The sequence below is a fragment of the Chaetodon auriga genome, chromosome 13, assembly GCF_051107435.1.
Source record: "Chaetodon auriga isolate fChaAug3 chromosome 13, fChaAug3.hap1, whole genome shotgun sequence".
Taxonomy (NCBI): domain Eukaryota; kingdom Metazoa; phylum Chordata; class Actinopteri; order Chaetodontiformes; family Chaetodontidae; genus Chaetodon; species Chaetodon auriga.
Window position 1 is genome coordinate 12086129 of NC_135086.1, and position 13723 is coordinate 12099851.

At 45.5% G+C, this 13723-nt stretch overlaps 3 protein-coding genes across 3 annotated transcripts; 1 reads left to right on the forward strand and 2 right to left on the reverse strand.

The window, feature by feature from the left end:
- The first annotated feature begins 458 nt into the window (after window positions 1-458).
- On the forward strand, window positions 459-6705 carry galnt5 (polypeptide N-acetylgalactosaminyltransferase 5). Its single transcript, XM_076747343.1, has 10 exons — window positions 459-1982; window positions 2063-2229; window positions 2987-3106; window positions 3856-3991; window positions 4082-4201; window positions 4286-4403; window positions 4503-4832; window positions 5023-5103; window positions 5427-5579; window positions 5743-6705. The coding sequence occupies exons 1-10, from the start codon at window positions 874-876 to the stop codon at window positions 5881-5883; spliced, it is 2475 nt and encodes an 824-aa protein (XP_076603458.1). The 5' UTR covers window positions 459-873; the 3' UTR covers window positions 5884-6705.
- Window positions 6697-8393, reverse strand: LOC143330639 (uncharacterized). The gene is made up of 2 exons (XM_076747344.1): window positions 7614-8393; window positions 6697-7534 (listed from the first exon to the last, which is right to left on the reverse strand). The coding sequence occupies exons 1-2, from the start codon at window positions 8155-8157 to the stop codon at window positions 7146-7148; spliced, it is 933 nt and encodes a 310-aa protein (XP_076603459.1). The 5' UTR covers window positions 8158-8393; the 3' UTR covers window positions 6697-7145.
- A 1495-nt stretch (window positions 8394-9888) lies between these two features.
- On the reverse strand, window positions 9889-13647 carry cytip (cytohesin 1 interacting protein). Its single transcript, XM_076747101.1, has 8 exons — window positions 13112-13647; window positions 12689-12738; window positions 12491-12545; window positions 12237-12339; window positions 11929-12022; window positions 11725-11791; window positions 11375-11441; window positions 9889-11153 (listed from the first exon to the last, which is right to left on the reverse strand). The coding sequence occupies exons 1-8, from the start codon at window positions 13277-13279 to the stop codon at window positions 10675-10677; spliced, it is 1083 nt and encodes a 360-aa protein (XP_076603216.1). The 5' UTR covers window positions 13280-13647; the 3' UTR covers window positions 9889-10674.
- Window positions 13648-13723: the final 76 nt, after the last annotated feature.

Genomic DNA, 13723 nt, shown 5'->3' on the forward strand with positions numbered 1-13723 from the left:
CATAGTGTGTTCCCCATCTAGCAGTTCATCAAAACGTAAACAAAGAGAAAAAAAAATACATACAATACACAAATTTAGGGGAAATACCTTCATAAAATATATTAAAATTGAGTCAACATTTTTCCAAGAACATCTTCATGTTGTTTATTCTTGATTTGCAAGAAGTTGAGAAATCAGTGTGTATGTTGTATTTACGATCAAAATCTCCAGAACAGCTGCTTAAGTAGAGAGAATGCTGCACTGATCTACCACGAAGACATCGTGTTATGTGTGTGGGAAACAGTTAAAACAATTTAGACGCTTTGCCACTGAAATGCAAACGCAAAGCTTTATTTTGAAGGTAAAACACCGCACTTCCTGTACCGTTCTAGCTACGTCCGGCAAGCTTGCTGTTAGCTCGGCGAAGGCCGAGACATTCCTGTCAATCTGTCCAATCAGAGCTGACTGACAGGCTGGAAGTTGGTTGCTACGTCCTCATCCAAAGCTCCGTGTGGGTCGAAGTTGTGGCGTGGAGGTTCAGTCAGGAAACTCACAACTTCAGCCAAGTTTGTTTTGGTGACGGACAAGTTGCGTGAACTTAGCGACACGGGCGTAATGTCCCCCGGCGGCAGGAGACGTCCGGAGCGACACGGTAGGAGACCATAACTTCACACTGGACCCTTTTGTTGGGCTGTGGGTGTGAGACCCTCCTGTGTTTTCTGACTGACAACACGAACCACCGCTGCTGCTCCGTGTCACACATGTTAGCATGCCACGCAGGCAGCTAACTCCTCCAAAGAGAAGAAAACTTTGCCAACAAGTCAAGAGCGACCCGCCAACTATGAGACTCTGACGTTTTCTCCGTTTGACGTTTCCTGCTTTAAAAACCCGAAGATGATGAAGGTTAGGAGATACTTGAGGGGGAGTGGGAGGGTGCTGGCTTTCGTCTTCGTTGCGTCTGTCATTTGGCTGCTCTTTGACATGGCTGCGCTCCGCATATCAATAAACGACGTGAACGGTCAGCTGCTGAAGGAGCGAGTGATAAGAGAGAGGGAGGCCGTCAAACAGCAGTCCAGGGTGACACAGCTGATGAAGAGGGGCTTCAAACACCCGGTGCAGTGGGTGGACCTGGCTGCCACACAGGCTGGCAAGAGGCCGCTCACCCCGGGCATCAAACTAGCCCATGTGTACAGACAGGGGGGTAAGAAACAGGAGCAAATGATGGGGGATAAAAAGTTTGACTCTTTTCAAGGAGGTCGTCCTCCCAAGACTGACCTCCCTAAATATGTCCCTGCTGAACATAAAGAAGGAGCCGGCTTACAAAACGTCACACCAAAGCAGGTCGTTCTTGCACAGAAAGAAGTAGCAAATGGGACAAAACTGGAGAAAAGCAGAGAAACAGATAGCTCTAATGAAGTGATTTTACCTGTAGGGGGGTCTGATATAACCCGAGTGCCGCCTGGTGTTCAGGAAAGCAAACATGCTCCGCCACCGACCTCAAAGAGGGGACCCCTTAAAGCTGGAGATGTTGTTCAGAAAGCTGTGGACAGATCTGATTCAAAGCCAAACAAAAAAGTCAAGGATGAAACTAAGGCTGGAGCACAAGCGACGCGCCCTGTTAGAACATCCAAACCTCAGAGCAAAGAAGTAAAAGGAAAGGAGGTGAGCAACAAAACAGAGGAGAAACACCCGAGGACGCTCGCCGCGAGTGATCCGAATGCAGCGAAGGAAACCCCGAAACCTGTGATGACGCTCGGAGCAGGAGACACCTCCAGGGTTAACTCCACCGCAGTCAGGAAACCAGGTGTCCACAAGGTGGTTTCTCTGGACGCGACTCACGTCCCCAGAGACGCCAACGCGGTGGGCCAGTTCGGTCAGGCAGCGCTTGTCGCCAGCAACGAAGAGTCCGAGGTGAGGAAGAGGTGGGACGAAGGGCATTTCAATGTCTACCTGAGTGACCAGATCCCGGTGGACCGCGCCATCCCGGACACCAGGCCCGAGATGTGAGTCGTCTTCTGCACGTTTTCCCTCTGCAGCTGCTGCGATGGCCGAGCTGAGTTTTCTTTTTTTTTTTGTTTTCCAGGTGTGCTCAGAATCTGGTCCACGATGACTTGCCGTCCACCAGTGTGATTTTCTGCTTCGTGGATGAAGTGTGGTCCACGCTCCTCCGCTCTGTGCACAGTGTGCTCAACAGATCTCCACCGCACCTCCTCAAGGAGATCATTCTGGTGGATGATTTCAGCACCAAAGGTAACCGTGTTTCTTTGAGGCGCTCTCCATGGGGTGTCCAGAAACCACCAGAAAACTGTTATAAATGACGTCGCTGAGGCTTTTATTATCAGAGGTCATTCGTTTTGGCCGGTCTGCAGTGCACAGTACACCAAAAGAGATGACATTTACCATTTATCGGCCATGTTTATAACCTAAACTAATAAGACTCTTCACTCTTCAGACTATATTGAAATTTCTTGCAAGAAAATGTTCATGAATGTCTCTGAGTATAGATGTTTCTCATGAAAATGTATAATAATTACGGTAATCTGTAGCAATGAACAGTTTGATATAAATTTTGTCACTTTATATGAGTAAAAAGTCTTCAGTTATTATTAAAGGTCCACCCATCGACAGTATGTTTAACCTCTGTTCTTCTGATTACAGTTCAATTTTTAAAGGTCCTGTGTGAAGGCATTAGTGGCATCTAGTGGTGAGGTGGCAGATTGCAACCAATTGAATACCCCAAACTTCACCCCTCCCTTTCCAAGCCTGCAGGAGAACTTATGACGGCCACTAAAAACCCAAAAGTCACTCTCTTGAGTCAGTGTTTGGTTTGTCCGCTCTGGGCCGCTGTAGAAACATGGCTGTGCAACATGTGGAAGAGGACCTGCTCCCTCTGTAAATATAAAGAGCTCATTCTGCCAACAGATCCTTCTAAACCCTGCACACTGGACCTTTGAGTGCCTCAGGTTACCCTTTAAAGCTCCATAAATCAAATGTTATATTTTATCAGACAATCTGAAGGAGCCGCTGGATAAGTACATGTCCCAGTTTCCCAAAGTGCGAATCATCCGTCTGAAGGAGCGTCAGGGCCTGATCAGAGCCAGGCTGGCTGGAGCTGCTGTAGCCAAAGGTAACCCTGCTTTGATCAGTTTATCATCAACGTCTCTCATGTTTGGTTGACGTATCCACATGTGCAGCGATGGTGCAGGCATGTCCCGCATAGCAGAAATATGAGGACAGCCGCAGAATTCATATGAATGTGCTAAACTGAAAACACAAGTCTTCAGGGACTCACAGCTAAGCGAGTTGCGCAGGATGTCGACACTCCATCCGGCTGCGCAAGTTTATACCTGTAAATATTGTATCACGCTTATCAACATGACCTGGACTGAAGCACGGTTCAGGAAGACGTGCACACATGTTTGTTCAGCTCCCATGTTTGCAAATGTCAGATAAGACGTCTGAAGTTGTCGCAGTGTTTTGTTGATTATTAACACTTACGTAAGATAACTAAAACGAGGATTCTTTACACTGAAAGTAACTCGAACTGTAAAATAAAATAAATTAAAACAGCAGGCTTGAAACAATGTAACGACAAAAGATCTTCAGGTGAGTATTGTTTGCTGTTCTCTCACTAAACCATGTGTGATCCTCACTCTGTGGTCTGATGGAGTGTTTGTGTCACGTTCAGTCGTCTGTTTCTGAAACCTCAAACTGACACAGATGAATAGATTTGACTGCACGTTATGTCGCCTGCACAAACAAACGGCTGTCTTCTAAACAACCTCTTTGTTGCGCCTTCGAAGCGTCGCGCTGCTCAAGTACAGACGCGGTGACTTGTTTAACCGCAGCGGGAGGTTTTGTTTTTCTCTGATGCAGGTGAGGTTCTTACCTTCCTCGACTCCCACGTCGAGTGTAACGTGGGCTGGCTGGAGCCGCTGCTGGAGAGGATCTATCAGGATCGTAAGAAGGTGCCCTGTCCGGTTATTGAAGTCATCAGCGATAAGGACATGAGGTGACTCCAACACCACCCGCCATGTCTGAGCGTCGCACAGTGTTGAATGTGTGATGGAGTGAAGAAAATGTTCTGGCTCTCTCTCCACAGTTACATGCTGGTTGACAACTTCCAGAGGGGCATCTTCAAATGGCCTTTGGTGTTCGGCTGGAGCGCCTTACCAGACGAGTACATTAAGAAGCATAATATGAGCATCTCGGATCCCATCAGGTGCCGACAGTCGGCTCTTATAGTCCTATTTTGTTGATGTTCCTGCTACGTGTTTATTTATTGTTTTTTTCTTTTTTCTGGCAGATGTCCAGTTATGGCTGGAGGCCTTTTCTCCATCGACAAAAAATACTTCTATGAGCTTGGCGCCTATGATCCTGGCCTGGAGGTGTGGGGTGGAGAGAACATGGAGATTTCATTTAAGGTACATCGCCCGTCTCATTCAAACATGCAGTAGGTGTTCGGAAACGTCCCGGAGCTTCTCTCACGTGACTCCTTGTCCTACGTGCTGCAATTTGAACAGATCTGGATGTGCGGAGGGGAAATCGAGATTATCCCCTGCTCTCGAGTGGGGCACATCTTCCGAGGACAGAATCCCTACAAGTTCCCCAAGGACAGGCAGAAGACGGTGGAGCGTAACCTGGCGAGGGTGGCGGAGGTCTGGCTGGATGAGTACAAGGACCTTTTCTACGGGCACGGGTACCACCACCTGCTGGATAAAAAGGTCATTGACATTGGCAACCTCACCGAGCAGATTGAGCTGAGGAAGAGGCTCGAATGCAAGAGCTTCAAGTGGTACCTGGAGAACGTGTATCCAGATATGGACGCTCCCTTAGTCAAAGCCGAGGGTCTGGTATGTAGACGAAGGCGCTTTTGTTCACATTTCCCTAAAGCCTGTGACAGCTTTGTGTCAGGATTCATCGAAGGAAATAAGAACAGCAGCATGGCTTCTTTTCACGAACATCTCTGAATTAGTGAACAAAAGTTTGCGGTGCTGCTGTTTCACTTCTGTAAAATTTTGCTCATGTCATTCTTCCTTGCAGATCTTCAATCGTGGCTTAAGAAAGTGCCTCGCTCTGCAGAAAGCCTCTCTGTTTTTTGAGATATGTGATCTCAGCAAGCAGGTAGGTGTTTTTATTTTATTCTACACATTATATGACAGTAGATTATCCCTGTTAAGCTTTCCTTAGTGTTTCTTAGGAAGATACGCACATGTGCAATCCTGGCCTTGTGACCGTGGTAATTGTGGGGGGGGCATAACAAAAATATCCAGACCAGGACAAGCACAGGCAGGACCCAAGCCACGATAAACAAGGGTGTAGTCCAAGACGAGACCGAGCATTTCTAAATGTGGTCTTTTTGGATCCAGAGCAGCCCCACGGAGCCGTCCTTCAGAATCTTTCAGTCTTCATGAAGCATAATTACATCCTTGTCACTCTTCTGTCAGAGTCAGCACTTTAATTACACCTGGATGAGGCACGTTCGCCAGCAGGACCTGTGTGTCGCTCCCCGAGCCAAAGGCAACAGCTTTGCTCTAGTGTCATGCGACAACTCCAAGGCTGAACTCCGCTGGTTCCACAAGTCCTCCAACTCGGCTCTGGTAGGTTGACTTTCCCTGCGTTTGCCTTGTTCTTTCTCAACTAATTTTAGTCTCTGCCAGACATATTTCAAGCAGGACGGGCCTGCTTCTAATTCACCACGAGCGAAATGAGTGCAGCTGAGCTTTGTTCCTTCGTTATGTTTCCTCTTCTGTCTCTGGGCAGGCGGAGCACCTCATAGCGGAGTTTGTGTCCCACCACATGTGCCTGGAGGCCGGTCCTCAGGGGGACACTCTTCGCCTCAACCCATGTGAACCCAGCAACGCCTTCCAGAAGTGGCAGTTCACGCACTACCACGCTCACTGATGAGACTGGAATGAGTTTTGTGTGTGAAAACATGCAACGTGAGGTCCGGCCTGCCATCCAGCCTCCACACACGACTGTCCAGAGGAGGTGGGAAGCGCTTTGATGGCATGTGTGGTGTGAAGCAGAGGGTGTGGGGACGTGCAATGTTTCTAATGTCATATCAGCACAGACTGACCTTGAGTTTAATCAAGCCCGTGCCAGAAGAAAGAGGAAGATCTGGACTGGAGTCTGCTAAGTTTAGAAAAGCTCCTCTGCACTGGCATTTGGAAGAAAAGGCTTCAGGACTTAAGGTGAAAAACACTCCGAACACGTTCTCGAGCACAACATATCATTTCACTGCCAAAGATAAAGAAGATAAACAGTGCCTCCTAGATTTGAGATGTAAAAAGTGATTTGTGTGTGTGGGTGTGTGTGTGTGTGTGTGTGTGTGTGTGTGTGTGTGTGTGTGTGTGTGTGTTTGTTTGCTCTGCTGGGACTGAATAATGAGTTTAATTGCATGTAACATAGAATTTATTCATTTGTCTGGAACGCCTCATATTTTTGGTGAGACGTCGTCTTTTTCGGATGTTTAGTATCACGATCGATGGGTTTTAAATGATGCTTTATGTAGGTGTAGGTTTCGTTGTGACAGCTGTCCTTTTTTTTTTTTTTTCTATGAATTTCTTCTCGTCACTAGAGGGAAGTGTTGGTTCAAAGCACTTGGTAAACCTGTGCTGTGATTTCATGATTGTTATCGAAGCCTTTAACCACAGATTAACAGAAATGTGTTGTTTTTTCCTTAAGAATGTAAAAACAGAATGATGAAGATAAAGATTCAACAACACGTTTCTCCTTTTATTTGTTTCACATGCACAAATCATTAAGGCATACAGTTAATCAGTCAAAAACACTTCCCCTAATAGTTTCACGACACTGAAGCTGTAACACCAAACAACATCTCACTTATTTTAAGTAGTAGGATTATAAAGGCCCGAGCTTCTTATTTATTTAATCCGTTGTTCAAATACCTGCCTTGCATAACAAGATGTTTTCCTCCTAAACCCAAATGAAAAACATGGAGTGCCTCATAGAGAGATGACATGGTTGTTAGGCTTTACTCAACAGATAGAAATCTTGTGTGTGAGGTTGGTGTGACCTGGAGGGTTACATCAGACATTTTTAATACCATCTCAAGTGGTTTTTAGAACATAAATATGTCAACTGTGTACAATATGACGTGGATGTACAATCAGTTTCCTTCATTTTCCTGAAAAACAGTCATCTTACAAATTCATCATGTACTCGAACTCCTCAATCCTCTGGCGGGTGTTTCCTCTGCGGATCTTGCGGTAGGACACGCTGCTGTATTTGGAGGAGGAGAGGTGGTTGAAGGGTCTCTGGTGGCCGGGTTTCTTCGGCAGGGGCAGAGTGGAGAAGCCTGGATTCGGGTTTTGATGAAAGCCCGCAGGAGTACGGACGTCAGGGTCCTGCTCCGGCTCCCAGTCCACCTGAAGCTGCCTGTCTCCTGATTTGTGGACTTCGCCACTGGACGTCTGCTCTGGGACTCCTGCCTCCACATTCAGCTTTGTGATACTCTCCTCATTAGCTACATCAAAGGGTTGAAGGTTTGGTGTGTCTAGCATCACATCTTCCTCCTCTACTGGTGGATTCACTGAAATATAAAAAGAAGGGAGTTTTATCCTGTAAACAAAACCACCTCCTCAAACATAATAATACTAAAATCCTCTTACCTTTTTCTGCTGATATGTTTTGCTCAGGCTGGGTTTGCATGTCGGTGCAGTTCGGTTGCAGAGATTCTCCACAGGTGCTTGCAGACTTCTCTGGAGTTAGATTAGACTGCGCCCCTGGAGCTGCTGCATCTGACTGATCCACAGGTTCAGCTTTTGGTGCCTGGAGCTCTTGATGTTCCTCTCCTTGTTCGGTCGAAGTGGCCTGCTGAGTCACTTCCTCCTCCATCTCTTTACCATCGTCCTCCTGCAGGACAGGCTCATCATCAGCTGTCACACTGTTGATGAGATGCTCACACTCGCTGGTGCTGAAATCACAAGACGTGCTTGCTTTTACATCCTGATGAGCTTGGTCCTCATCGCTGTAGAACACAGAGTCATCTCCCTCCTCCATTGACCACACGTCTCTTTCTTCAGATCCCTCCAGGGTCTGAAGGGCTTCGAAAGTCACCCCGCCAATTATCTTCAGTACCTGGGATGCGAGTGCATCTTCCTCTAGCGAGAGCCTTGGGACCTTCGGGGGCATCGTGCTCGTCTCCATCTCCATTCTTTCCACTATGATATTGAAAGTAGTCAAGGTCCAGTGCTTCTAGATTCTTTTTTGCAGTGTTGTCGAGTCAAGCGACCTTCGACTTTGCATTGTCACGTCGTCCGCTCCAGCGTTCCAAGTATGCCACCAAAACACTTGCTGTCATCCTACATTGTCAGAGTGGAGAAAGACTCAGCCAGTGCAAGATCAAGCTGTCTGGCGCGCTCTGCAGTACCATGTAATTCTGTGTACGCGTCGAATCACAGAAGAACGGCAGTTTTGTTGTGGCCGCTACAAAGACTCTTTGTGACTCTGGCATCTGCACATGAAGTGATTGTACTCATTCTTTAATAATCTGTGCTGGGTGACCACTTTCACCCTGAAACATTTTGAGTGTGGATTAACATTCTCCTATAGGTTTTCCTTACAGGATTTCACTTGGACATGTGCTGAAGCTAAGCCATGTTATGTCTTTAAGTGCAGATAAAGACCTTTGCATCACCTGAAGTGCTGATATAACACAGAGAGAACTTAGAGTATGTTCAACACAAGTCAGAACTGAGGTTCTCTGCACACAGTAGTGGAAAGTAACTAAGTACATTTATCCAAGTACTGTACTTAAGTACAATTTTGAGCCACTTGAGTATCTTGGTTCCATGCTACTTCACAAATTTCACAAATATTGTAAATTCATCTGTCAGAGTTACTTCTCAGTTCAAGATTTTACATGAAAAACATGACAAGTCTATGAGATACAACACATTATTAAAGATCAAACCAGTGTATGTACAAAAAAACTGTCACTGGGGCCCCTTGTCACGTTTCAGATCTCTACGAGCTGTTAGCACCTCCACCCAAAAGACATTTCCCCATCAAACTTCTCTCTCAAGTGGTTTAATTTAAGTAACTGTTGAGGAACAAAGATGTGAACCTCTCCAGTATTTCACAAAAAAGCAAAGATTAGAGAAAGGTCAGAAAAATTAATCATCTCATGACCCCTCAGATTTTACCTTGTGACCCTTTAGAGGGGCCAGACCCCTAGGTTGAGAACCACCGGACTAAACCACATATGTATAGTATTTACAGCAGCTCCACCTCAACATGCTGCTTAAAACACTGATGCAGCTGTGACCATCTGATAATGTCACATATTATAATAAATTGGTGACAGGAGACAAGTTACTGCAGAAATACTTCTTTTACTTTTGATACTTTGAGTACATTTTATTGCTAATACTTTTACCTAAGTAGGACTGTTTGATTGCAGGACTTTTGTATTTTTTCATTGTTTCAGTACTTTTACTCGAGGGTGTGCATACTTCCTCCCCCGCAGTCTGCATGCAACACAACTTGCTTTCATAACGATTTTTATTTGAACCATTTCATTTTCTGCTTCATAGCGCTGTTTGAATGGCCCCTCTCAGTTTTGCTGTTTCAAAATAAATTTTCATGAATAGTAATTAAGTGCAGGCAAACACATAACATGATAATGCCCCTCTGTCTGTCTGCCTCTTTAGCAGCAGCAGCAGGAAACCAAAGAAGTGCGACTTGTTACAGGAAATGTGTGGGGTTTCTTTTCTCAGGTTTTACAGCTTCATCTTTGCCAACTATTGTGCATCCCCCAGAATACTATTTGTTTGAGTTTACAAGTAAACAATTTTTAATGTTTCGTCTTTGCAGGTGAAATTGGACCTTTAGAATAGAGTGTGCGTCGTTAGCATCATCTGAAGGAAAACACTGGCAAGTGTATAAGACTTCACAAGTTTATTTATTGTTGCATACGTTTAATCTGGATTTCATACCAAAAAATAAAGCGTGACATCCTCTAAAAAGTTGTATTTTCTTGCTACTGAAAGTGAAACATTCAAATTTCAGTTGATTCAGACAAGAAACAGTTTCAGTGTTTCTGAACGAGCAATGCAAGTAGGTTGAAAGTAATTTTGGAAATGAAAACAGTTAAGTAGTACCTCTTATACCCACATCCTGTTTTGAGCTGAGCAGCCAGCTATACAGAGCAGAGGTTTGGTTTTGGTTTTCAGCACCTGAACGTGACAGAAGTAGGCCTGCTGTCTGAAAAATGAATGGCGATGATGATGGTTTTAATGTATTTCAGGTCGCAGTCGTCTCGTTTCAAAATTCAAGATGCTACATGGACGCAGCTGCTGCAGTTCGCACTGATATGATTAATGCTGATCACACTCATCTTGTATGTACATTCATTCAATCACCTGCTCAAAGGAAGAACATTTTACATTTCCATAATGCTTCTGTGCACCGCCAGCGAAGCCAAACAGTAAGCCAGGCTCACCTGAGAGGCTCAGGACCCTCCTGAATAAATTTTGACATTATCTTTAATGCCAAGTGCCACAGTGTGTCCTCTCTGCGCCCCCATAAAAGCAAACCGCTATTATTATTTTTCAAGGGCTATCCCAGCCTTTTCGCCATGGGCAAACACTTCATTACAGTGTCTATTTCTCTCTGAATCTTGTTCAGAGCATCAGAGAATCTTAGTACAAAGAGCACGTGAACAGCCCTTCACTGAGCATTTGGCCCCGTCTCCTCCTCCTCTACTGATCGCTGGAGTCCAGGAATTAACTTGAAGATGTGTTTGCGAACACTGGCTCTCCTGCTTTTACGGGGCAGGGTACCAAACAAGGAGGAGACCCTTGTTTCATCCCAGGAAGGCGAGAGGGAGCTGCTGCTGCCGGCCAAACTGGAGCTGCTGGAGCGGCCGAGGGATTGATGGTGGTGGCTGCTGCTTGACGAAAACCTGCCGGAGCTGTCCTGTGAGAGACAATCTCTGGAGAAGAAGCAGCCATCGTCTGAAGTGCTGGCTGCACTGAAGGGGCTGGGGGAGCTCAGATCTCCAAACACGCTGGCCTGGTCGCTGTCATCAGTCATCACACTCCTGTAGCTGCTGTCACTGGAAAAACGCCGGCCACAGCGGCCAGTGGGGGAGCTCAGGACCGCCGAACAGTCCATGGAGAGGTGGAGGCTGCTGTTGTTCAAGTTACCTGAAAACACAGCCAATGTTAGTAAAAGCTGCAGCTGCCGAGAAGTTTGCAGCAGGAAGTTCGTCAGCACCCTCTGTGTTCATTTCTCAGGGGAACTCCTTCATCTAATTTAACTGGAGTTTACACTTCAGCTCACATCAGAAGCAGCGAAGCTGTAGAAAAAGGACAATGGCTGTGAGAAAGGAAGTGCTGTGGTTTGACAGTCGAGCGAACCCTCTCACCTCGCATCAGGCGTTTTTCCTGTACTGTAAGCGCTTGCAGCTCCACCAATTTCTCGCGTAGTGTTTGCTGCATGGGCAGAAAAGAAAAAAAATCCTTTTAGCCTGTGCATTCAAAACATTTACCTACAAATATAGTATCTCAGTATGAGGGCACACAATTCCTCTGCAGTGCGGGTTTAGCAGGGTGTTTCTCACAGTGATGTAGAAGTAGGTCAGTCTGTAATTAACTACATGTGGCAGTTTTGCTCTCTCATTATTACCAGCTAGGTCTGTGTGGTTTGTATGCAGCTTAATATAAACACAGAGCTACACAATGTCAACAGCGAACAGGCGGGGTTGAAGAGACACACCTTGAGCAGGTTCATCCTCTTCTCCAGCTCGATCTGCTTCACTACATTCCCACATACAGTCTCCATCCTGCAATCACATAATAGCACATAATTATGTACAATGTCACCAGAAAACACTCTTAGGGTACTGTATTTCTTTGCAGTGTATCCTCTGTGGTGCCTTGTTGTGCTGCAGGACACTGTGGGAAGTCATCTGTCACTCACTTCAGCCTGTTGGTTGATTCTCTTATCAGATCAAGAATGTGCTCATGAGATGATCCTTCAATGCTGACCCCATTGACTGTGACGATAATATCTCCTACAAGAAATGAGGATGCAACAAATGGAACTCGTCAATCACTATCGATTATATTTGTGCATCAGTGCGTGTGCGTGTAGAGGTGGAAAATAGCATTTACATGTGTGGTGAGTGGTACATGTGTCAATCTTTATGTTTCCCGGAAAAGGTCAGATGGTTTTGTATGTGTATGAGAGGATGCATAGGGCCTGTGTAGGGGATGTGGGTGGTTCACCTGCGGTCAAGCCAGCACTCTCAGCAGTGCTCCCCTCCTGCACCTTACACACATACGTGCACATCTCCACTGCAGTGCTGTCTTTCAGCTGCAGGCCGTAGGTCTGCAACAAGAGACAGTTTTGTCACGATAGCTGCCGAAACAACACTGTTCCACGCATGAAAAGCGCTCTAAAATTAGAGATTTAAGAGCGTGACAATGACACATACAACATGTACTTCATCTTAGTGAGTATAAAATGTGATAATGCTCACCTGAATTTCAAAACCAAATGTTTCGTTGTCTTGTTTTTCAAGTACAATTGTGATCCTGTGCAAAAGACAAATGCAAAACAAGAGAAAATGGATATTTTAGTTCTTTATGTATATAATTGTCTTTCTTAAGTATGAAGTATTTTGCATGTAGTAAGGCTGTACTGAATGATAATTGCACATTAGATTTGATATATTTACCTTTGTGGGTCAGAGTAATCAACCAGTGAGTTGGAGAGGCTTTGTTTGGGCTGCAAATGGAGAAATGCAGAGTTCCTCTTTAAAACAATATAATGGATTTAAGTTTTAAGCCTATCAGGAAACTATGTGAGAACATGGTGATCCTATAGTATTGCATAACTCAAAAGATTAAAATTGTTAAAAGGCTTTAGTCCAGTTGCACAGAGCTGCTGTATTCTTGCTACACAGTTGGTGGTAAATCAGTGAACTGCTTCTCATTAAAAAACCATAGAGGAAAAATCTCAGGTCTAACTTAATATATTTTATATCAGTGTTTGATCTAAATTGCAGAAATGTGTGTGTGCATGTGTGCTTGTGTGCGTGTGTGTGTTTACGCTCCATATCCCAGCTACTGTATTCATTACACTCGATGTATAGTCTCACCTTGCGGACTCTGGGCAGGGAGCCTGTGTTCTGCCGGTGTCGATCATTGTTTCCCTTCAGTGAACGCCTGTACCACAGGGAGCATTTCTTCCTCAAAGTATTATCCAGAATGTAATTCTCTTGACTGGCCTGGCGTTGAAGTCCATTGAAATTCATGGTGGACTGCATGGTAGAGAAGTCCTCAAAGCACCATCATGTTCTGCTGCAGCAGCTCGTCAGTGATTGTGTGGCCCTGCCCTGCTGTGCAGCCAAAAGTAAAATGTGTCAAAGCGGAAATCCACGTCATGTGATGGCTGTGGTGGACCTGCATCTGCAGATCTCAGTCTCACGTACCTAATTTCCTGTTCACCTCTTTTAACTTTTGTTCTTCTTCTTCCTGTTTCTTAAGAGGGGCTGTCTGCTTTTTCGGAAAGCAAAGGAAGGAGGGTATTTGGGCTTTTTTTCGTATTATTCCCCTTCAAACAGTCCCTTTCCCTTTTTGCAGTCTTTGCAATTCGATTTATGGTCTGTCAGAAATCAGCAATGCATGAGAAACTGCCACCTCACGCCTCCACCAGCACCTGCTTTCAGCCTCTCTCTCTCTCTCACTTTCTCAGTGGGCTAAGCTTCAGC